General features: G+C 40.4%; 1 protein-coding gene across 5 annotated transcripts; it reads right to left on the minus strand.

Moving 5' to 3' along the window:
- Positions 1–1,739: 1,739 nt before the first annotated feature.
- Positions 1,740–25,435, minus strand: MFF (mitochondrial fission factor). Of its 5 annotated transcripts, XM_074154199.1 has the most exons (9): positions 25,257–25,435; positions 20,853–21,070; positions 19,770–19,942; positions 18,835–18,923; positions 14,767–14,841; positions 10,985–11,143; positions 5,000–5,062; positions 2,927–3,011; positions 1,740–2,571 (listed from the first exon to the last, which is right to left on the minus strand). In XM_074154199.1, the coding sequence occupies exons 2-9, from the start codon at positions 21,067–21,069 to the stop codon at positions 2,440–2,442; spliced, it is 993 nt and encodes a 330-aa protein (XP_074010300.1). In that variant the 5' UTR covers position 21,070; positions 25,257–25,435; the 3' UTR covers positions 1,740–2,439. The 5 variants fall into 5 exon arrangements, with proteins under 5 accessions (XP_074010300.1, XP_074010302.1, XP_074010301.1 ...); XM_074154201.1 differs by lacking the exon at positions 10,985–11,143; XM_074154200.1 differs by lacking the exon at positions 14,767–14,841 and having other exon boundaries at positions 25,257–25,419.

A 25,435-nucleotide genomic window follows, 5' to 3' on the forward strand; every position in this document is an offset into this window, starting at 1 on the left:
CGGCCGGAAGCGTTCCTGGCCGGACGGGACCAGCGCGGCGGAAACGCCCCTCCCGAGAGCGGCCGGCGGGCGGGGAAGGCGGGCGGGGAAGGCGGGCGCGGGGCGGGGCCCGCCGGCGGACAGACGGACAGACCGACCGACGTCCGGCCCGGCTGCAGCGCTGGGGGTCCGCGTCCCGCGCCGCGAGGAGAGGGGGAAGTCGTGGGAGCGGGAACTACGGCGGTGGGACGGGGCGCTGGCCGGGCCCGGACCCCCCAGCCCCGCTTCTGCCGGGAACCCAGGCTGCCTAAGGCACAGGGAAGGGACACCTGGGGAGGGGGGCGGTTAAAATCTGCTCTTTATCTGTCGTTTGGGTTTCATTTACACGGCAAAGGCTGTTCCCGTACAAGCAGCTTTATTTTTTCCTATTGCCCGTACAATTCCGTGAGATCTGCAGCAGCTCCGACCCTCGTTTGCATCAGCAGAGTTCATACAGTTCATACAGCGCACCTTTAGCTTAAAGGTATGAAATTCATGAAAATACAGAAAATGTGCAAAACAGGCCCTTCCCTTTGTCTCCCTCCAGTGAGAGACAAAGGCACACACCTTCAACATCCACGGTAAGAAAACGTGCACCACAAGCACCCAGAGAAGCCGATGGAGTCCCGTAACACACGGGGAACAGAGCTCCAAAACACCAGAGGCCGCAGCAGCCGGGACAACACTGCAAAAGCCTGGGAACGCCGCACACACCACCGTATTGAACTCGACAGCCCATGAAAGGTGTGAGGGCAGCACCCCTTCACCGGGCACCCACAGGACCGAACCCACCCAGATCCGCAGGGCTCTTCATGCCGACGGTCCCTGAACAGCCTGTCCTTACCCCGGCGCTGCTCCAGGCCACCAGCTGCACAGTCGTGCCAGCCACCTCCCCGCTGGCCGCATCCCTCGGCACACAGGTAGCCCGCTCTGCCGCCTCTGGTGCTGCAGGGTGAGCCGAGGACCTCGCCGACAGAGGCTCCACGGCCTTCTCTTCTGCGGCTGTTGGGTACCATCGTCTTTTTCATGCATCTTCTAGAGCCTTCTAATGGTCCTGCACAGGGGTCCAGGTCAGCTGCTCTAGGAAAGGTCCCCTTTGAAGCGCTGTTTTGGTATCGCTGCATGTTCTCCTGCGCACTGGCACTTGCTCAGTGTCAGTTGTTCATATACCCGCAGGGAAGGGTTGTGGCTGCTACAGCACCGCAGGTGAGCGAGCTGCAGCCGCACAAGGAGCCACTAATGCGCAGGGAGGCCGAGGTCTCCCCGGCAGCACTGTGTAGCCCAGCATCCTCAGGCAGCAGCCACCAAACATGTAGTAGATCGTGGGACCGGACAGGGGATCAAAGATGTTTAAACTGAGCACAGTGCCCATCCCTGGAAACATTCAAGGTCAGGTTGGATGGGCCTCTGAGTAATCTGATCTAGTTGAAGATGCCCCTGCTCATTGCAGGGTGTTGGACTAGATGACCTTTAAATGTGTCTTCCAACCCAAACTATTCTTTGATTCCATGTGGGGACACCAAGCAAACGTCCCATACCTGCGTACTCACCACACGCACCCAGAACAACCCCACAACCCGCAGCAGGGCAGCAGATGCCCATCTGCTACTTTTCAGTTGTTCAGTCCATCACTGTTACTTCAAAGGTTGATAGTTCAGATGAACCTCTAAATAAATTTTATTAAAATAATATTAAATAATGGTTCAGTATTAATTTTTTTTGAGAGTTTTATTAAATATACTACATCAGTATCTTGTACTCCATAATCTTTTGATCACTCACAGACTGACTTGCTTAAAAAATGTATTTTATAGAAAAACATCTGCAAAATTAAAGCTAAAAAAAACCAAACGTATTACACACCTCTGGACAATCTGCATGTTAGCAAAGAATACCTTTTATTATTTGACCTGAACATGTGCTGAAACAAGGAACATACTCGTGGAACAGGACACACTCCTTGAATATGGCACACCTCAAACTACTCAGACTAAAGGAAAACTAGTGCAATCATGTTTAATTGCATCTAACAACAAAACAATAAAAACTACTTTTTATTCCTTTGTTTTTGTATTTTTTTCCAAACCCATTCCATTTGTTCTCTTCCCACCACAACGAAACATCCAGTGGTTATTTCTGTAGATCACTGTCCTTACCTTGCACGAAGCAGACTTCATAATGGCTGATCCATATTTACACTGAAGCATGCACAGGAGGATACCGCAAGTATTTGCAATGCAAATCTATTAAATACATTATAACTGAACAACAGGGTGTCCCTTTAACACTGCAACTCTATAGCCTTTATCTGTGGTGGAAGTTTCCAGTGTATGAATTATAAAACAACATACAATTCAGAAACAGAAACAAAGAATTTTGCAAATTGTTTGTATTCTCAACTATTAAATCTGAGAGCTGTGTCTAGCGCCGAAACCAAAGCCAGCTGTTGAGTAGCCAGAAAGCTACAGTAATTGAATACATGATCATTTCCCTTTTAGCACGCTCTTTGTTTTCTTCTTCCAGAAGTTGCAGACGGCGGTTAAGTTTGATTATCTAAAAATAAATAAAGGCTTTTAAGACTTTTATTAAAAGTTGCCAGACTTTCTAGAAGCTTCTGAATAGCCGTGTAAAATTAGTATCTCGGATGGATTTTAAACACTTGATAATTTGACTGTCTTCAATGGCCAGTGATCAGATCTTGCTGTCCCTTATAAGCAGAAACAGAAATGGAGCTCTCCAGGTTCACAGACGATACAGGATACGTGAGGGCACTCCAGCCCTCAGGGGTACAGAGAGTATCCCTCATCGTATCTGTTACGGGTACCTTTGCAGCCACACAGAACACCTGTTCCTCCATTTTATCACTACAGCTTTTTCTTAATATTACCAATTTGTGTGCTTTACATACCTGTCTTCTTAAGGAAGCAGCATCTACAACTGTCATGTCATCTGGTGTTCCCTCAAGCGGCGTATCCAAGTTGGAAAGACCATATCTACCAGATAAGAGAGATAGCTTAGCTGTCTCATCCATGCAAAGATTAGCAGGTACCGTATTTTATCGACATTCTAGTAGATGTATTTTTTGGTGGTGATGCTGAGAAGAATTATAAAACTTTTTTTCCAGCTTTTACAGACTTGTCTATTTCAATAGGATCCTAACTGAAGGAAGGACAAACATGTATGAAGTGGACAGGAGCTTGACTGAATCTGGGTTTATTGCTCTCCATATTTAAATATTTTTGAAGCTTCCCCACGCAGACAGACTTCTTGCTTGCACTTGGTCTCTCAAGAGACTGTTTCCAGTTATTTAACTGATTAATGAAACTTGAAAATTCCCTGAGTTAAAATGCTAAAGTTGCAAGAGATGTGGCAATAGATTAGAAATAACCAAATGAAGACCTGGAAAGAATTGGGTGTCTTATGCTCAGTACCTACTTAAATATCCCAAGCAGACACAACTTGAGATTAATGATATCAGTCACTTTAATCTCAGAATTTTAGGCAGAGAACCTTGCAAATAAAGAATCTATTGCACAGTCACTGCTACTGAACTTTGCACGCATTAGAAAGTTTGTTCCCAGAGCACCTCTCAGTTTTCTTAATTAGCGATTCAGAGAAAACATTATTCTAACTCCAGGGCAAGTTAATTAACCATGGCACATTTATTATCAGTTGGGAAGTGGCAGACAGTCTATACGTATGTGTTTTGATCATCCAAATGCTACCTCTTAACCAGATTCTTTTCCAACAACTAACAGGTAAAAGTAGTTCCTGATGCTGCACCTACCACTGAGTTTCTCACTCTATCTTGAGTTTCCAGTATCGGTTCCCCTTGACTTGCTTTCTCATTAGGACCTATGAACAGCTGCAAGCAGCTTAGGAAATTGAACAAAATAACACCAAGGCTATCAAATTCACAACAAAATACACCTAAAGGAATGTTCAGCATTTAATGACAGTTAACGGTCAACTTTGACTAACCTGAATATGAGTAGTATTCCTGAAGCTTGCACAACACATTTAAGTGCAGACACTACTTCTGCTCTGCATGTTCTTTCACCACTTTCAGCAAACGTCTACGGAATGCCCTCAGCTCAGGCAGGATCTCTTCCCTCCCCCCTCGCCAACAGAAAACTTGCCAAAGGTTTCCCTGTACATTAACATGTTGTTTCTGAACAAGGATTGCTGTTTCTAGATGAGAGTTACAGTAGTCTGGACTTTGATAACAGTTAGATCCTTGAGTGACACTGTATAAGAGATAGGAAGTTAATTACGTTTTGGTCTGTGGATGGGTATACAAGGAGAGGGAAGGGCTACCAGCAAGAAATTCCTTGAGATAATCTCTTGGGCTGTTACAAAAACGGAATTCCCGAGTTAGAGAAGAATCCCCTGCTTGGATCCAGTGTCTACCCAAGCACAAATGTAATCTCCATGTCGGTGAAAACATGGAAATGTAGCGGGAAATGGGAACAACAGATCTGGAAGGGATTATATTTTTTTTTCCTTCATCCTGACCATGAGATTACGTTTCAGTCCAGGTCCCCTGAAACAATGTCAATCTGCCAAGGTAACGGTAGTGAAAAGGCATCCAGCTACAACTATCAGCCACAGGCACGTTACTGAGAACTCGTGGAAAAAATAAGGTGATGCCAGGTCAAATTTTCTAGAAATAAAAATATGAAACTCACTACTAAACAGAAAATACTGAAATGTAATATACTGCTAATGTAATTTAAGATCCTCCCCTCGCACATTACTTTGAGCCAGAATTCTGCAGCACATTGTATCTATTAGACAAGTGAGGTCTTTGCAGGCGACTTGGATGGGTAAGGAACAACGGCCTGAAATATTTCAAGAGTTGAGAGGGAGGATAGAAAAGAACATTGTGTTTTAAAATAAGGATACTAGAAATAAGGAAACAGAAGTCTGAATTTTAGAATCTAAATTAGCGGATCATGACTAACAAAAAAATACTCTTTACCTGATGTTGTCATGATGAGGGTTAGAGGAAGTGGTAGCAGCTGACCCACCACGTAACACTGGCCTACGGCAGGTTTTTGTAGACAGAAAGCACGAGACAGAAACAGGAAATGACAAACAGAGATAAGAGGTAAACCACACAGAACAAAGGAACATCAGAATACTTCCACTTACATTGTATAATGTTTCAATACAATTCAATATCTATTTATTCTGTTGTAAATTGCACTTTCACATTCCTCTTATTCGAATTTAATCAATACTGAATGTTTATGCAGCTAAGACATGTAGGCAGTTTCTGACGATATAGCTTCATTTATGGAAGACAAACTGTTGGTATAGTGATTTGGGAGGAAGTTATCTGCCTTATAAAATAACCATGGGAAACTTCAGGTTTTAAAAAAATCCCCCTTACCCTCCCAAACAAACCCCCACCAATAACAATGGAAAAAAAAAAAATCTATATACTTATAAAAGCCTTTACAATCATCCTCTCCTCTCTCTAGGGAAAGGGGAGATTTGTCTTTTCTTTATTCATCTACACTAGATCTAATTCAGAAAACCTGGGCTAGTAGCTTAAGGACCATATATAGCCCGAAGAGAGGTAGATCTCTCCAGGAAGAAGCGACTAAAAGCTTCAAGTAGATGCTATGAACATCCTTGTAAGCGTTGCTCTTTCAATTTCTTTTCCTTTTCTTTCTAGGCAGAGAGGAAAAGAAGGTAGAGCTGATTAAGCTGCTGCAACTGTATAATATACGTTCACTTTGCAATAAGAAGTTACTGTGTCCCAATTTACAGATGATGTGAATACCAGCAGTACCTTCTGACAAAGCCACTACTATGTGTTTTCAGAACCTCTGGTAGTGAGGCATTACTGTTCCACATCTATGATGTGGAACAAACTCTTCAAGAGCCTGAAATCCTTTTTCACTTTCTTCCCTTTTCCCAATGCCAAGAGGAGGTACTAGTACCATGTGTTTAACCCATGTATACTCCAGGCTATAAAATTAAAGACAAAGAGGATCTAAGTACGAAGATCTTTACAGCAGGTATATGTAGGAGGCAGAGACTTGGTGCTGAGGTGGCTTAGAGAACACAGTGGCCTGGCCTGAAAACAAGCAAGAACCATGCAAAAATTTCATTTGAAAGGCTCAGGATCTAGGAGCCTTAGCAAACTCTGCTGCCTGATGCAATGCTTCCTGAGACTAGTTCCTACTCTAAATCAGCACGGTGAGTGCATACCACGATGTTTTCCTGTCTAGCACATAAGATAAGCCAGCATGATGTGTTTTACCAAACAGAAATACCCATTCCCAATGCATACAATAAAATAATATTCTTAACTAAATGCATGAGCTCTTGAAGAAATTTATCAAAAAAGGTATTCCTATTTTTTAATCAGAGAAATAATTCAGCTAAAGTCCTGTCTGAGAGATGCTAGAATGAAATACTTCGCTGAATTTCTCATGGTTTCTCAACCAGCAGCTACGGAACAGGCTGCAGAATTTCTCTGCCAATGTAAGTCGCCTGTAATTAACTGGCAGATAACGTGAAGGTCAGCTTGACAGCATCCAGCAGGCATTTCCCACACCATCCGGCACAGGACAACAACATTCGGATTTTGTGTAATGAGAATGATAGGTCTCAAATGCTCTCTCAACTCTTGGCCTCTGTGGTATCTTGTGGCAAATGAAGTTTTATAGCTGTTGCAGAACTAATAATACTAATTCACACCACCCTTCCCAAGGAAAGCCACTGGCTTGGCGGTAGCTGAGGGCTACAGCAAGGAACAAAACTACAGCACTCTGGGATCTGTACAAATCAGGAACTCAATCCAAAGACAAGTCTTTAATCCCACTTCTCAGCATAGCCAGGCTGCAAAGAAGCTGCGCACGATTTCTTCCTTTTCTTTGCAGTTCACTTCTTATTTCTTTACAGGTGGACCCAAAAGAATCACCAGAACATTCCCCTGCCTCTCCCACACTTTTCACTTTCTTGGTCTTATGTATCAACAAAAAAATTCATTATATAGATCACAGTGGCCTCATAACTGAGATCACCTTACCCCTAAATCAGCATCAAGATTTTTGGCAAATACTGAATGCACAAGCATAACATAGTCAAGCTATCACATATATATGGTCGTCTTTAAAAAACTGAGTAAAAAGTACACTACATCCTTGAATTTTCTGGCTACTTCTGTCAATTACATCCTAAACATTAACACATGGTCAGAAGCAGCCATAACTCTGAGGCCATGTACTCAACACTTAATTTCACTGCAAATACAGTGGCAGCCCAAAACATGAAGGGAATGCAGAGTAATCCAATTTAATAACAGTGGGAAAACAGGCAATGAGGCAGCAACCAAATGAATCTGGTCTGTCTTCCTCTGCTTAGAGCAAAGCATGCAATGGAAATACCACAGTCACGATGCAATCATACACACGTGGGCTGGGAGGAAACCACAAGTGTGGACAGTCTAGGTCCTTGGGTCCAACTTCCATCATCTCTGTGCATGCACACAGGGGAGTGAGGCCAGCACATTGCCTTTGCCCAGCAGAGGAAGCAGCTATGTTCACCCCCCTCTGTACTTTAACAGACCTGGAAATCTCAAAAGGGCTGTAAGAATGGGCACTAGGACTTTACAGACGTATTCTGGACATGAACTGGGTAAGAAGCTCAGCTTCCAACATACAGAAAGGATTGGTGCACTGAAGAATCAGTGACTGGATGAAACCTCACTTGTCTCTCTGCTGTTAGTGGTTACTTCAATAAAGCAACAAGCTACTGTTTTTCCCAGTCTTCTTTGCATTTTCAGACCCATTTCATTTTCTTCTGAACTGTATTACCCCGATCCAAAGTCACGCATAGCCCCCTGCGATGGTCTTAACGCATGTCCTATTTTATTTCTACCATGAAAAATATCATTAACTTGCTCAATATAAAAAATGATGTCATAACACCTCAAGATATGATTATGTGGGTGAAGTTTAGCATTTAAGAAGGATAATGGCTTTTTAGAAAGGGCTATCCTGAAGAAAGGGAATAGTAATTGATTTCCATACTTTCTTCTCCTAAAAAAAAAGGTATTGATCCAAGAGTTGAAGAATAGTTCAGATAAAATACAGATTTCAACACAACTCTATTCAGATATGAAATTGCCTTTTTTCCTGCTTTTAAGACATCACTAAAATCTCCTTAAATGTAGGAGGTTGTTCTGGGGTGTTTTTTGGTGGTTCTGTTCGTGTGTCTGTTGCCTACAGCATAGAAGATCAGTCTTTCAAAACCACTAGGTATAGACCCTACAGTCATTCAACAGCAATTGAGACAGAAAAATGGTTAGAACTGGAAAACAAAACTGACCTATTGTCCTTGTCCAAGCTGAAGGAAATGCAAGAGTAAACAGACAGTGTAAACAATGATCATTAAATTGTTGCCCATTTAAACAACCCATTATGTGAGCAGTGCCGGCTAAACTAGGCATAATTTGTTATCTGCAGCAGTACAATCAGCACCTACCGTTAGCAGTTTTAGTAGATTGGAAAATATTTTGGAAAAAAAAAGAAAAAGCAAGCCATAAAACAAGTTAAAAATATTTCCAGCAAGTAACACACAGTCAGATCTTGCTCATTTTAAAAGATCTCTTCTAGTATTAAGCATAAAATGTTAAAATACATAAGGTTTTGAGATAGAAAGCACATTACACAGAGCAAAAGAACAGAGTGCGGGTTTGGAGCAATTTAAAATTAACAGTATTTTGCAACCATGCAAGTGGATCATCCAAATTTCACATTCCTACGCCAGCTGGATAGTCACGGTGGGTATCTAAACACCCAACCACAAAGAATACACTCTCGCCGTATCGAAAAGTTTGGGTTTGGGCACCTATCTGCTCATTGGTGACTAGAAACAGGTTTCCCATTTATTCTAGGAAGGTTAGTAAGAACACCTCAAAAATTAACCCAAACCAGGAAGAGTAATGCAGCTTTTAAAGTATTCGGAGCCCTAGAAATTTTCTGATAATTGAAGTAAGTTGAGAGTGTATGTATGCATCTGTGTATGTTTTCCAGAACCCAAAACATTGGCAAGAGCATACTTAACGGAAGCCAGGAATAAAACCCGTTAGCTTCACTGCAGACTGGGGAAAGGGCTAGAATTTCAGTCTATATTTTAACAAGGACTCTCGGCACAGTATCTGTAAGTGCTATTATTCACAGACAGTAGAATTCCTCCTTATCTGGGAGCTTTAATTTTGTAAAACAAAACAAACTTGTAATCCCATCTAATTTTTAATACTGACAAGGGAAAAAAAGGTATTGCTACCCAACTGTTGACAAGCATCAAAATTTTAACAGCTACAGCCCAAAATTTCAGAGTCGGGTTAAGCATCCAACTTGCAGAATTTCAAGGGTAACTATGCAGCTAATTTCTTTTTTTTTTTTTTTTCCTTTGTTTTGTTTTTAAGTTTTGTTTTGTTTTGTTTTTAAGTCCCAGGGTAAGAACATAAAGGCCAGCAAAGCTGGAGTTCTATACGATTCAGGAATAATATGGGCATTTATATCCAGTCAGGTCAGCAAATATGGTGAGCTACAGGAGGTGCTGGTTTAAAAAGTGACTGCAAACACACAGATATTCACAATAAGATTGGCTTGATAGTGATGTTTTATTACCAAAACAACTAGAAAGCAAATAATTTAACTTCACGCTACAAGATATTAAGAGTGCTGCTGGGATGTTAGCAACCAGAGGCAGATGGCAAATTTCAAAGAACTTCCTAGCACAGGCCACACCGAAGGGCTGCAGGAGGAATGAGCAGTTCCTCCCAATGTTCTTGCCAATTATCTCCTCTAATTCGACCTCTCGGCAAGTCCTAGAGGTCTCAGCTGGCCCGACACTAGAGACTTACTGCGGGCAATTTTTACCCGAACCTCAGTGCAAGCATGCTTTTTCATGTCATTTCATGACATGAAAATTGCTTTTGGTAAATCAACCTTACCTAGCCTTTATATATGTTTCTGTAGTGTTAAACATGTCATTCTTTAATTTTGTAAAACAAAACAAACTTGTAATTCCATCTAATTTGGCACTTCTAAGTGTTACCTTAGAAGTGCCAAATCAAAACAGTCCAAGGATATTTCAAGTGGGCAAAACTCCACTGAAGAAAATGGAAATTGTAGAATCATTTCGGCTGGAAAACACCCTTAAGACCATCGCATACAACTGTAAACCTGACACTGCCAAGTCCACCACTAAACCATGTCCCTAAGCACCATGTCTACACGTCTTTTAAATACTTCCAGGGATGGTGACTGATTGCCATGAGGCTTGTATTGGCTCATTACCTCTCAAAGTATCCACTCATCCATACAAACAGATACAGCATTAATGAGAGGAGCAACCAGCTTCTCAGTATCCATTCCCTTTCTTGTTCTCAGCAGAGTGGTTACCATCAGTCATGTATCACAGAGAACTATTCCCAATACAAAAAGGAAAGAGACTGAAGTCTTGACACGTTATCAAAAGCAGTGTCTGCAATGCCTTGCGTAATATTCTGCCCTGTTTCTGTACATTTGTTTGAATGCTTTATGACAACATCAACCCAATCTTATTGATTTGCACCATTGCTTACCACCAAAACAGCAGAAGACAAGGCTCATAAATCTGCAGGCTCAGGGTCAAATATTAATTGCAGAAAACACCGACAATTTGGGAACAGCAAAGTCCTTTGCAGTCACAGAATAACACCTCCTATTTTGATTTTTATTTGGAAGGAAACCAAAACAATGCTATATTTGACTCCAACAGAAGCATTTTGAAATGTGAATTTTGGACAATTAAATTGCTTGTGAATAGTGAAAGCAAAGGAAAGCAAAAGCAAATAATTTCATCTCATTATTTTGTAAACAGAAACCAAACTCCACTAAAAAGGAGAAAAGAAAAAAAAAAGCAGCAAAAGCTGGCAGAATCAGTGACAACCAATCACCTGCGGTTTTCATCCAGCACATCCAAGACCTGCTGGTAAGCCCTACGAGTGGAAGACTGGATAAACGACAAAATGCCACGAGCAGAGTAAAGATTAGTTCCATCTTCAGGTAACATATTGGGAGGACAGACACGAGCCTGTTGCAGTGATGGTGTCACACTGTTCGTACAAGCATAGTAAATGAAGAGAGAAATACTGTAGTCAGATTTTCAATTAAAAAAAGCTTTTCAGATAGACCCCATTGCAAAATGCTTATTGCTTGCTTTTGGTTTACCCTTCTCCCACCACTGTAACGTAACACTCCCAAATTCTAGTAGCGTAGGGATCACCAGCCACATTTATACATGTTCTTCAGAAACAAACACAAGTGATAATCCAAGGACACTGTTTTGATCGTTATACAAATTAATTTTATGAAGTTGTTGTCCAGCTACATCTCTATCTGTTGAGGTCAGTACTCAAATCCTCACTGACATCAACAAGAAAAGTATTTTTATGAGCACTGGCATTTTAAAAAAATCCTACCCATAATCTCTTTCCAAACACAAGCCTTTTTCAACTAGGAGAATCTCACACAGAGCCTCTTCAACAAAAATTTTTCATCAAGCTGTGACTAAAGACTAAGAGAGTATTTTGATTTGCATGTGAAAAAAAGCTTAAAGGCAACTGCACACAATTTTAAAAAGCACATAATTTGTATCCCAGTGACAACAAATTCCATGATCTGAGTTTTGACTACGATGAAAAATCATGTTTAAAACACACAGGACTGAAATTCAAACATGACCATTTGGATTATACAAACCTCATCTCTATTGGTCAGAAATTAGTTTTGATAAACTGCCTTTGATTTGCTCGTACTTCTTTACATTCAACCTGACTTTATCCACATTGTCCTTTGCACATCAATATATTTTTAAATTTTTAGTTTTTTTTAAAATCAGGAAACTTTAAAGGTGAGATGCCTTTTTAATAGGAAGCAATTTGTGTTGACTTAATTGTAAATATTAGCACAAATGCAAACCAAAGCACGAGTCACTGTACCCTTTAAACCTTGGAATAGTTTTTATTCCAAGATCAGCATCCGCAGTTCAACACATTTCCTTTGATCTTGCCATTTGTGCTTTGCTATAACAGTTTCTGGAGTTAGAATGCCAATCTTCCAGCTTTTGGCATTTTTAAGAAATTGAGCAAAGCATTACTGTCTGAGTGTTTGGAAGCTGGTTTGATATTTGGATAATCTCTAGGTGGGTCATAATTCTATGGATACTCTTATTTTGCATAGAGTTGTTCTGCGACTGGCTGGCACCAAGATCACAAAACTGAGTAAGAAAGAAAATTCAATTGAAAAGGCAGATTCAAAGCATGTTACATGGATGTCACTTCACCCACAGAGAAGTTCAGCCGTCTTGTGCTTCAAGAGACATGCAAAGACAGCAGGAGCTGGTGCTTGGCTGATACTGGTCACTATTTATTACCTAAACTGCAAGTATCTGTAGCTGTAGGGTACATCTGGACAAGAGAAAGTAAAAAGGAGGAGGAGAAATCAATAAACATCTACTTTGTTTCTTTACAGCTTTTATCATTCTCCAGGGCTTGTAGGATCCATCTTTCTTTTATATTTATGATGACTTCTACTTTGCAATCAATGGTAGTGGTCACATCCACATATTTTACTCTTGAATTGCATTGGAAATGTCAACGTTCACTAGAAAACTATCAAGAAGCAGGGCCAAGTACAGAAATACTGACACTAAAGTGAATTTGTGAGAATTTCTACTCCTTTGTGGATTTGCTGGCTTGAGGGAAATGAGGGAAGGGCTGAAGGCTTGAACTTGTAGCATGTTTTCTATAGAAGAAATTTTTCCTGCTCACCACTTCAGAGATTTACAGAATAGGCTGAAAGACAGCTTTAAAAAAAAAGTAACAAACAGTATTTATAAATATTGCAAACCAGAAGGTATTGTGGAATTCCTGTTGTCCGGAATGATATTGCTGTAAATACCACAGTAATGTTATTTGCATACAAAGTCTTCTGTAGATACTGGTGGAAAAAAAAACACACAAACAAAAACCCCCAAAACTATTTAACTAAAACTGCACAAAATTCTCTGGAAGAAAGTTACATGTGCTGATAAAATGGAAAGTGTGTATAATAAGAAAAAAAAACAAGGCAGATTTCAGAACTAGATAATTCCTAACCCCATGGTCTAGTCCCTAGACTACTTTATGCTCGTTGTTTTATAGGTGGCTTGTAAGAAAAGAGAGTTTCAAGAGATTACTTCATTCATTTTAAGGTATTATTTAATTCTTACTTAAGAGAATATTTAGTTTCTTCAATGATTTAATTATTTAAATCTGTTTGCTCCTGGATACGAGCTAAAATGTACAGCTACATGGAATTACTTAATTTTTCCCCATAAAGGTTATTGTTAATTTTAATATCCTTCTAGAGTGCATAGTCTGAGACAGACCTCTCTCTTCCTTTCTGTCTGAAAGTGAGAATAATTCTATTAAGGGCTCAAATGTCAGGATTAAGGAACAAGGAGGGAAACACCACCCCCTCCCCCCAAAAAAAATCCAAATAAGAAGCAAAATTTTTTTTCTGTCACCTTTTTCAGGATTCAAAATTGTTGTCCTGTAAACATGTGGTAGTCCTTCAGACTATATCAGCGACCATGGAGAAGAAATACTATGAGCAAATATCTGATATACAAATCAGCCAAGATGACATAAGAAAAAAAATCTCTAACATCAGGATAATTCTCTAACTTTGAGTATGACTACTTATAATTAGATGTTGTGGCCATCCCCCTTCTCTCCTCTATTTGTAGTTAAATAGTCTTTATCCTAGGTATAATTTAGTTTCAAATTTCTGAAAAGAATTCTTACATACAGCTCCAGCCACTTACTATAGCACTCCCTGGTTACAAACACCAGTCAATTCCAGGGTGTGGAACCAAAACAATTCAGATGGAATCAGAAGTTACTAGGGAAGAGCACGGTAACGTTCTACTATGTGCAGAGCTTTTAGCTTAGCAGCAATCTCCCCTAAATCTTCTCAAAACATCTGTGATGTACACAGGGCTTATTTCAGATATGTCTCTGACTTACTGTCCTGTAAGTATCAAATGAGAGGTTAATAGATTTAACTAGTCAAGGTTACTTTAAATTAATCCACAGAGACAGACTGTGTTCTCATTAAAGACATGCACACTGTAACCTTTTCCCCCACAACTTGCATGAAGAGCAGAATTTCTCAAACTGTGAAACTGAACTCTCTAGAGAGACGTGTTTTTCTAAGGGAAAGGCTGGTGTAGGAAAGAAAATGAAACGCTGTCCCCTTTTCCATGCACTCATGGTGGTTTGTTAACTTTCGATGCAGAAGTGGAATCCTTGCATTCAACATCGACTGGCAATGGACAACAAATAAAGCTTTGTTTCTCCAGCCATTCAAAAACAGCCAAAGAACAAGGAATCAAACAAACTAAAGCTAGTTTTGAAATTTAATTTTTCTTTACAAATCAGTTCTTAGTTGAAGTTGTCCCTTTCCTTTTGCCGCCAAGTATTTTTTCCCTGTGTTCTTTACACAGGGAAATGATTCGGAAAAGTTTGAGAAACCCTGAAGCAAAATTAGAAACCACACATTCAGTGTAGCAAAGGCTGTTTCAAATTTTACATTCTAAACTACAGATACTTAGCAAAAAAAAATTAGTATTGCAGAGAGCTACATAATTAAACACACTCTTGATTTTCATATACCAGGTAACATTTAGGCTTACGTGCAATCCTTAGTCGAAAGAGGTGACTGGAACCGTGGCATTTTATTTCTTGGGACAGTATCTGATCTGTGCCACCTTGAATAATAATTGTAATCCCTTAAGTAAGCATTCTTATAAGTAGAATATAATTCAGAGAGCTGTCATTACTGCTACGCAGGTAGATAGTTATTATATAAGCAGGTACCTACTTGTTAGTCTCAGTTATTTTGAAAACATTTGAGAATTACTGTGTTTAGTGAAGCCCAACTCCCGAAAAATTCTCAGAACTGTCTCTGCATGCATCTGGATGATGAGAAGATAAAAACAACAGAAAAGAAACAACTATCTGTACCATGTAGAGAACACTGTGATAGGGAGCCCAGCCAATTCTTTTGCTTCAATCTGACAATCTATTCCAGAATGTTTAATTTTGTCACTTTGTAGGTCAAGCACTGGAATTTTGCGCAGTACATCTGAACATTTTGTCCAAGGAGGACAACACCGTTCTAGATTAAAACTTGAGTATTATAGTCCTATTTAGAAAAGAAAGGTTTTAAAAGTCAGTGCTCCATGTGCCTTTTCAATGGGGTCCTCATCACAGCATCTCAGCAGACTATCATGTCTATTGGAAAGTTGAATCAAGAAGGTAAGAGAAACAAGCATTTAAAAAAAAAAAAAAAGTATTTTTTGGATAGGAATTAAATACTTGAAATAAAACATGGACTTTATTTGAAGATGTGAACCAGACTCACACAAGCACAGGAATAAAGAGCTGATCTTTGTCAAGTTAGAGTACCATAGTACTTGTTACTGCAGAAGTAAACTACTTAGACATGATACGAACTTAAAAGTCAAGCCAGTTTTGATGAAGCAGCAATGTGTCATTAAAGTAATTAGAACAAAGATTATTTCTTTCAGCCAACAACACCAGAAATAAGAACTTTAGGAGCAGCTGGTTTCTTACATTTTTGTACCACTGGAAAAAAAAAAAACCAGTATTTCTAGATGCTCAAGAAATTTCAATGTGATATATATGAGGTAACAGGTGTACAATTACGTTTTCTGTAGTGCAAAGAAAACATTTGTAGTAGAATTTATCTACTTAAATGGTGTAACTTATCAACACAGAAACTAAAGCTTGGAAGACATGCATTACATTTACCATAAACCTTTAATAGAAATAGTAGCCTATGAGCTAGGCGATACCCAGTACCATCTGAGGTAGCATGATTTACATCAAGCAGGTTTGTTTGCTTGTGCATATTTTGAGCTATACAATAACACTTCCACATGCGTAGCTTCTCTAAGTAGCCATCACAGTGAAAACAGAATGCCACCTTATGAATTTTGTTTGTAGATTCGCTCCTTCTGGTTTTATTTACATGAAACCTGCAAGTATTTTTGCAGTTTACCTGCATTTTTCTTAAACTGTGAGGAAACAAGAGCCAAGAGATACCTTTTTCACCACATACAAGAGACTTGGCTTTCCTGCATTTGTGTGAGGCAGACAAGTTCCTTGAACATAGTGTTTTTGTAATCTGAACTCACAGAACATTCTCCTGAGAGTTACCCAGGTACATGGTCACATTCTCCACTTCGAGATTGACAAAGCCTGGATGAGGGAGAAACACCAGGCTCAGCATCACCGGGAACGCCACAGTGTGTTCAAAGTGATTTCTTATTTTGGATCATACTGAGTCAGAAGCAGCAATGATGACAGAAAAAGAAGGGATTTCTAGGAACCTCAACGATTTCAAAGCAGATGATCTACAAAGTAGGCACAGCATAACTTCTGCCATTAAAAAAAAGTACTTGAGAGGACAAGAGACAACTGAAGTTCTACTAAAATACATTATCTGCAGGTCAGCAAGCGTGGAATGCTGCAGTGAGAAAGATGGCTTCTTCCACACGGGCAGAGAGCACAGATACAGCAAGCTCAGTATTAGCTAGCTGATATTTTTCATATTTTTGATCCTGCATCTATCTAAAGTTCATATAATTTTCCTAAAAGACACTCATTATGGGAACTGCTTAGCATTGGAAGTTTGGTTTATTTGACAGACATTATGCAGGCCCTACCATGGGCATCAAGAGAAGAAAACTAATATCCAGATGTGTCATAATTTCCTGGCATTTTTGAATGATAAATTGGGTCACTCAAGCTATCAGTTATATGCTTATTGATCGTATCCTTTTTCAGTTTACAGAATTCCAAATTCGTATTGTATTGCTAAGCCTCTGAAGGACTCCTAGTAGATTAATAAACTGTCACAGCAATTAATATTCAGACCATTTTAAACCAGTAATTCTACATACAGCTACCAAGCAACCACAAAGCACACAGAGGAGTTTTACAGGTTTATGATTTTTGGATTCAAGAAGTCCAAACATATGTGAGAAGTCTGACAGCACCTGGATACATCCAGTCAGAGCTGATCTTGCCAGTTTCTCAGATGGGTGGCTGGGCAGACACAGCCCGTGGCTTTCAGAAGACTAAACTAACCTGAGGAGCAAGGATAAAGTGATTTCAGGAAATCGCAAGATTTCATATACCATCTGGTTTTCCTTTCAGTCCAATACATCAAAGACTGGCAAAGCAGAGCTGCTCACATCAAAGGGGTAAACTTTTTCACAGGCACCTTCCATCACATGAAGCCCACCTGTTCCAGCATGTATCATGTGCAAACTATCAGATAGGCAAGTGACAGCCACTCCTGCAGTGAAATTCAGTATGACCCATCCAACAGGACATAACTGGATGAATGATACCACAGGGAACCTGGGCACTTAAGAGGCTGCTAGAACATTGGAGACCGAGATGATCGGGAGTTTATGGAGGTGAACCTGGTTTTCCCAGCTCAGTGAATATATACAACTCAGCAGACTCGAGTACCCAGATGTGTGCAAGCTATCAGCTTGTATGAACCAAAAGCCTGATTAAGTAAGAAGAGGAAGATATGCAAAAATATTTCCATGAAAATCTGGAGGAGGAGAAGGAGAATCAACACGTCTAGAACATGCATCAGAGTGCATTTTAGACAAACTAACTAACAAATAAATATGTAGTACATATAGTACCTCCTAGCACCCCTGCTGTAAATAGAAGAAAACAGACATTTCTAGGACATAATTCACTTGATCTGTTTTAGACTAAAAATAGGTAGACCCTAAGTAGGTTATGCACTTATTTCCCCCTAGTTACTGAAAATTAAATTTATGGTAATTTAGCAACAGTGTTATACAGTCTACATTGGGACAGATGAATCCCATCTTCTAGGTCTTGTATCTAAGATCCTTTCAACAAGGGAAAGTATTCTTTATGGTAACTGTATTAGGAATCTTCTATGTGAGTTTTAAGTGTTACATTGCAAAAACAGTTACTGCCAGCTGGAAAAATGCTGTCATTGAGAATAAACCAGACTAATCAGACTAATATCTAATTAATAATAATCAGACTAATATCTAATAGAAATATACAGACCTGTAAGTCTTCAGAAAGCACCATAAGAATTGCTACCTCAGATGGTATCAATAGATGTAGTTCCAATTCTAAATTCTACTCGCCATTTTGATGTCAAAAAATTAAGATATATACTCAGAGATTCCAATACATTGAGTACATTGACACCAAAAAAAATTTACTCATTCTAATATTTATGAGAAATAAATATATTCCTTTTTCTATGAATGAAAACCATTACATAATATCAAAAGTGAGAGAGCCAGGAACATTTTCATGCACAAACCTCAAGTTTCCTGAAAATTCAGGGGGGAGAAAAAAAAAAAATTATACCAGCTCAGAAACTGAAAAATTTCCTGAAGTAACATTTCACAATAACTGGTGAAACCAACTGTGAGCCCACAAACACTCCCACCCATCCACTGCAACAAAATACTTCACAAATGAGTCACCTCACTAAACAAAAAGTATAGAAGTTAAGAAACATGTTGGCTTTGTAATACTAAAAATTATGTATTTGCCACAAAATACAAAATATTAGTTGAAAAAAAAATAACGAGGAAATAAATAACAAAAGAAATATGTAAAAAAGGTGTAGTTGTGTCCCTGCACCCTGTTGCTCTACTCACATGGAATCATTTCGGGCCAGCTGGCCATTCTGCCGAGTGGCGTTTTCGCTCATGGAACGTTCTCTCTTCAGTCTTCCCACTGAGCGGACCTGTGTAAAGGGGGAGAAAGGGAGAGATCAGAGACAGGGAATTCCAGGAGTCACTTAATAACTTGCATTGGAGTCTATAAAGTTAGATCTGCCCTCAGATACAAGGTACGTTTTGATAAGTTTCACAGTGATTAGAAGGAAAACAACTGATGACAGGATCTGGTGCTGGTACATGAAAAACTTACTGCAATCTTGTCATTATCTGTCCATGTGATCTGATGCCAAAAGTATGAAAAAACAGAATTTTGAGTATGTAAGAAAGCAACACTACGTTTCATATTACTTCCCATCACCAGAGATAAGTATATTTCTACTGTATTTTAATAGTCTGTAGAGTATGCAGCTTCATAAATATTTTTCATTTTCTAAAGTGTCAATTACACATCATACTCCTGGATGACAATGCTACACTGCTCTTTGAAGTTGATTTTCAGAGTGTTATTAAAACTCACTAACTCTTTGTGGTCTTATATCATCTGGCAGCACATTCCAAAGGTTAGCTATACATGTTAAAAGAATTGTTTTTGAATAACCTGCAAATTAAAAAAATCTTGTGGCTTTCTCTTCCATCAAAAAGATTTTTTTTAAAAGTATTTTGAGTATTTCTGACTACTTTAAGTTCTGTGTAAGCCTGCAGAGCATGGCAACCCCTAGCCATCTGCCAGTTAAATATGGAACTTCAAAGTCATAATTAGAACTACTACAGTGCTAATAAAAATATTTTTATATTTTGCCCATTTATGTTAGCACCAAGTAGATCTGCATCATAGTAGAGAAATCATTGGTCATTTAACCTTCTTTAGCAGAATGCTTCCCAACTAAGGAAAAAGCAAAAGAAGTACTAGCCTCTTCATTTTGAGGTGTCTGTTGTGGAGGTTTTTCTAGGTCCAAAAAATCTAGCGGTCGATCACTAAGAGAAATAACACGGGGAGGAGTTTTCAATGCCAGTGGTTTGAATGGAGTAGACTGAAGAAGGTCAAGGTCTGGTGGTCTGGAAAATGGAATGTCTTCACTATTACCTGCAAGAAAATCAGTTATCAATAGAAAGCAAGCAGTTCTGAAGCTTGAGGGCTAGTGCTAAAGTTCAGAAACACATCACATCAGTTACTTCCCCTGACCAAGCCAAATAATTAGGCACACCTTTCCTTAAGAGGACTTATATATTAAAAACTATGGTTAAAGCTCTCATAAAGGCCACATTAATTGACACTTATTTGAGCAGCTTCTCTAAGAACAATGACACTGAGCAATCCAGAGCAACATCAACTGTTAGTGCAAGTGAGGGCACTTTTAATCTCAAAATATAGTCCCAATAAAGGTGTATTCGTTTAGAAATATGGTGATGGGGGATGTGAATATGTCACTCTTTCAAAGCATAAAAATACATGCATGTCACACGTTTTGCAAATCGTAAGGTCCGGGTCTGTCACTGTGGAGTCCACGACCATAAATAGTAGAAAAGTATTGATAGAGTCCACCCAAGGACAGACAGGTCCTTAGCATAACCAGCATTCTGTTTATAATCAAACATATTTGGCATGGCTAATATATAATACATCCCCCAAACTTGCTATATATAGTTAATTAAGAAAAATCAGCTGTAAAGCAATAAACATTAAGTTTTTTGCTCCAGAAATGATTTACTGAGATGAAAAGTCAGCAATTAAACTTTAATTATGAAATTTCTGTTCATAATTCATTCGTTAACTGTCTCGACTCCAAGCTATACCAAAACTATTCATGAAACATTTTCAGAGTTTAAGAAAATTCTTAAGTCAAAGTTGATAAGCAATAATTGCTTGAAAACCAGAAGGCATTTTACAGGTTTTTCTTTTAAAAATATATCAATGTATATTTTTGTACATCCAGAAATTTGGAGAACTAATTTAAATTTTTGCCTCTTTTTCTTTTAATGTGACGCAGACATACCTGCCACTACAATCCGCTCCGGAACCTGCATAGTTACACTAGCATTTGGAAATCCTTCTTGGACGCCCTTCTCAAGGTCAGCATTTTGAGGAGCTACTTTGAGTTTTTCTGGGACCCTCATGCGCTGACTGATTCCTTCCGTGTATTCCATTTCATACTGAAGTCGATTAATTTCTGCCATCTCGGCAGCTGGAGATGGGAACGCAGCCCCACTCATCCTGGCAAAAGAAAACAAAACGCTATAATAGCAATATAGGAAACCAGCAGAAAGCACATAAACGGAACTCTTTGTTCTGATTACTAGGCAAGTGGTAGATGATGCTAACTGAACAGACTTACTCAGAGAAACAAATTATGTGAGAAAATTCATAGGAAATGTAGTCACAAGGAGCTGAGAGTTGAGGGCAATGACAGAAGAACAAAGTGATGCTGTACGTAACGCTCAAAGCAGCACTGAGGGTCCTCAAATTGAGCTGTGACAAAAAAGTAGAAATTTTGTATGTAATTTTCTGCTCTGGCTGGCAGAAAAAGAAAACCAAATAAGCCAACAAAACAAAAAAAAATTGGCAGGATCAGTAAGAAATCTATTCAGGATTGGTAAGAAATCTGAAATACTGGTATGTATTTAAACAGATCAGCCTATCAACATCTGAGAAAAATGGATGAAGTCTTACAAAACTCCAAGTTGACATCGGGAACAAAAGAAAGGGCTCAGCTTGGGCAGCAACCTTCTGCTTGCTGCCAGCCACCCAAGTCACACTCCATCTTCCAAGGACAAAGTTCCTTATCAACAGCTTGTCAAATCAGCTTGAAAACCCAGCATATTCATCACCCATTCCCAATCACATGCAATTCCGTAAACTTCTCACTTCTGAATTTTTCTGTAAATGAAAGTCTTACTTTTGCAGAACAGCTACAAGATGAGCAGAGAGAGAACAAGACTTTATTTAAACTTGGAAAAGGTTGCCAGTACTTCATGTATAAATTTTCCTAGAAAAGGAGAGAAATTTCATATGAAGCAGTGGGGGAATCTCCTAGAAACTGCGCTGTAAAAAAAACTTACTAATATGGCAATTGCTGGGAGCTGTATTGAAGACAAAACCAAGATAACTGCGTTTTTGAAGTTAGGTTTAAGGTTGAGAGAAAAAGTAATCCTAGAGCTGCACTTGGAGGTGGGCTGCAAAGCAGCTGCTGATGGAAACCGTGTGCTGAAAAAGGAACTTGAATGGCTGAGAGAAGTTGTTCACCTGGGCAGTGGTGGGTGGACCTTGTCGATGGCTCAGATAGATTACGTTTATGGGCTCAGTCAGGAGAGAGACATCCTGGAGCTGCAGTTAGAGTGGGGCTGGAAAGCGGCTCCCAAAGGAAACCGTGAGCTGCAAGGAATACTCAGTTGTGAGAAACTTTTCATCCAAGGCTGGGGGGCCTTGACAACAGCTTAGACTGAGATAACAGTTACTTTTAGGGTTAGGATTGAGAGAAATATGTATTTCTATACATATACGTACACATACAATATGTAAATATACTTATCGTGGCAAATTTGCCTACAGGAAGCATAGCTTACTCTAGCAAGAAATCTTTTAGTGGTATTGCTTGAAGTAATTCCCTAAATGAAGTAATCTATCCTGGCAAAAAGGCAGGTTTTGCCACTATAATTGTAACAGCATTCTTTTACTATTTTTGGCAGCAAGGCTACATCTGTTGCTGCCTGTGTGCTTTCATATGCTGAACACGCAGAACTTTGTGAACAAAATGTCTCAGCACAGACCATTTATGTGACAGGTGAGACGGACCACAAGCCATTCCTCCCACCATCACACAGAAGCAATAGTTTCCATATTTATTTATTAATAAACCCTCAAACTTCAAAGGCAAGAAGGTCACTGTTCTATGTAAACTTAAAAAAAAAAATTAGAAAGGAAATACCTGAAGTGATGCAGATTTAATCTATCTGTATTAATTCCTACTGTTGACATGTATCAAGTCAAAGGAACTGGAACAGCCCATTTAATTAGAAATAAACACTTTATAGGAGTTCAAGAGGTGCTTAAGCAGCTCTGTCACTTCAAAATTCTTAAGATTTCACTTTGGAGTTTTTTTGTCCCTGCCCTTTGGTCTTGCAAGCTAGATTTGTCCCTCTTGCAAGACATTGGCTAGATCAGCCACTGACTTGAACAAAGCACACAGCCTTCTGACACTTCCACATTCCAAAGGGTGCGTTTCATTCCAAAACATGGTCTATGATCGGTAAAGCATTTCCAAATCAATAGGAGTAAAAATCATAATGTCAATAAAGAGAACGAATTTTAAGAAGAACTTAAAGTACCCACAATATCTGCTGGCAGCAGCTTAAAGAACAGTTATTGCTCACACTTGACAAAAGGTGTTTCACTGCTTGTTCACTTTCTCATTTTGAAATACCTGTATGGCTCTAATTTTCACAAAAAAGCACTGCTACACTGCACCAGCTTTTACACCCCAGCTTCCCTAAACTTTGGTATTGTTTTTGTACATAAGTCTGCATGACAACTGCTTTCCAGCTGCAAGGTAAAACACACACAAAGAAGGAGCATTAGAGCAGTCATTCTATAAACTAAATACTACTTTGGGTTTAGCTGTACTTGCCAAGGACCTATAGATATAATAACTGAATGTCTTCCTACTCTTGCCTACTTCTCATCTACTTTATGTCATCGAGAATTGCATTTTCTGTCAAAATTATTTCAATTTTTATGCCTTTTTAGAAGAGAATAGCAAAACAGAGATTTCAGCAACAGAAAACTTAAAATATTTAAATGGAGCTTGATAGCAAAACCTCCAAGTATTTAAAGAAATCAGTTATGTTTTCTGTAACGTTCTTGTTACACAAAGCATTTTACAGAAGACATTAATAATAAATCAGGAAGAAGAAGGACTTTAAAATTGATATTTACAAAACTAAGTAGCCGTAAAGGGCCATGAGAACAGAGAAAATGTCCAGGAGCGATGAGACAATAAAAATCCAACCACAAACATGGGATAAATAAAGGACAGAGAGCAGCTGAAGCATAAATGAGCATCAGTGGCATTTAGCAAAAGAGAGAAAGGAAGGAGAAAATCCAGAGGAGGATAAGGGAAGAGAGAAGTTATACAAGGTAAATTGTAAGTGTTCAGAAAGACACAGGGGTACCTCCTTCCCCCCCCTCCTAAACAGGAACGGCACGAGAGAGACAGGGATGAAGCAACGCATATGGATGTGAAGGATGACGTTTTGTCAGGATTCTGGCAATAATCAGACATTGGCCATACCTGTGCTGCAACCAGAACGTTATGCACAGTGTGGATGTCTGAGTTAATCTGAGATCCATGAAGATGAGCACTGGTAACAGTACAGCTGAGCCAGCACCGAGATCACAGCAGGTTTTACAGCCTACACCGAACTAATTGTAGCTCCTCCAGCTACAGCACTGCTTGTTCCTGAGGCCGCTACTTTACAACTGGTCCATTAAGTGCATGTAAGCTACAAAGTGCTCCTTTGGCAAGTGTCTACAGATATCCTTTGGCACGTAAAACGGGAGGAGGAGGGCCTAAAGCAAGGTTAAGGACATGTATTACAGGACCCAGAGAACCCTATTAGGGGACCCTAAACCCGTCAGAACATATACCACGGAGGCACTCGGGGCCACAGGCTACGACAGCACTAACAGAAGAATTTGAGGGAAAGGAGAGGTAGGTGTAGGCTAAATGCTGAAAGCTGTTCTACACAGTACAGTTGTGTGTGTTAACTCGTAAATGCATTGCCTCCGCTCCTTAGTGGAAGAACGACGACAAAAAACCCCAAACCTATTATACATAAACAAGGCTGTGGGATCACAAAACACTTCGGGCTGTGTTCTTTCGAGTTTGTTTTACTCCAGCTGGAGGTTTCAACACTGACATACAGAAACACTACTGGAAACGTTAGGAGTGGAAAAAAAACCAACCCTGTCACAGTCTGACAACCGTTTCTCCCGAACACCCAAACATTCCTTGTGTCGGGAGAGCACCAGGCGCGCTCGGCAGCGGCCCCAGCCAGCTACCGATGCCGGGGGAAGGCAGAGGGGAGCTGGGCAGAGCTGGGCACGCCGGCAGCACCGGCCGCTCCAGACCGGCCAGCGACACCCGGCACCGCAGGGAAAGGACGGCCAACAACAACGGGGCGACGGCCAGAAGGGCCCGGGGGGCCGAAGGGGAGCCGAGACAAGCGGGGGGCGAAGAGCGGGGCTGGGGCAGGAAGGGGTGGCGGGGGAGAGTTGGGCTGAGAGGAGGCAGGGGCGGAGGACGGAGGGACGCTACACGGGCTGAGGGGGGGACGGCGGCCAGGCTGAGGCCCCCGGGACCAGCCGGAGACGCTGCCGCCAGGCCCCGGCGGCCCGTACTCACCCAAAGCGGTGGGAAGGCGGCCGGCGGGCCCTTGCCCTGTCCCGGCCGGGCCCCGCTCCTGCCTTGCCCCGGACCCCGGCGCTGCCTCCCGCGGGCGGGCGATAGTTACGCGGCGCGGCGCGACCCCGCCGCGCTCCTCCGGTAAGACGCAAAAACCGGCCCGCTTGTCCCCATCGGGC

This window comes from Numenius arquata, chromosome 9 (genome assembly GCF_964106895.1).
Source record: "Numenius arquata chromosome 9, bNumArq3.hap1.1, whole genome shotgun sequence".
In the NCBI taxonomy this organism is placed as follows: Eukaryota; Metazoa; Chordata; class Aves; order Charadriiformes; family Scolopacidae; genus Numenius; species Numenius arquata.

Excerpts from the sequence above, each read along its gene's own strand:
- MFF (XM_074154199.1), bottom strand. The coding sequence starts at position 21,069 with ATGAGTGGGGCTGCGTTCCCATCTCCAGCTGCCGAGATGGCAGAAATT. Across the intron at positions 14,842-18,834 it reads CTGGCCCGAAATGATTCCAT|GTGGCACAGATCAGATACTG; the intron begins GTGAGTAGAGCA and ends TTATTATTCAAG. Across the intron at positions 5,063-10,984 it reads GTGCTGGATGAAAACCGCAG|GCCAGTGTTACGTGGTGGGT; the intron begins GTGATTGGTTGT and ends AACCTGCCGTAG.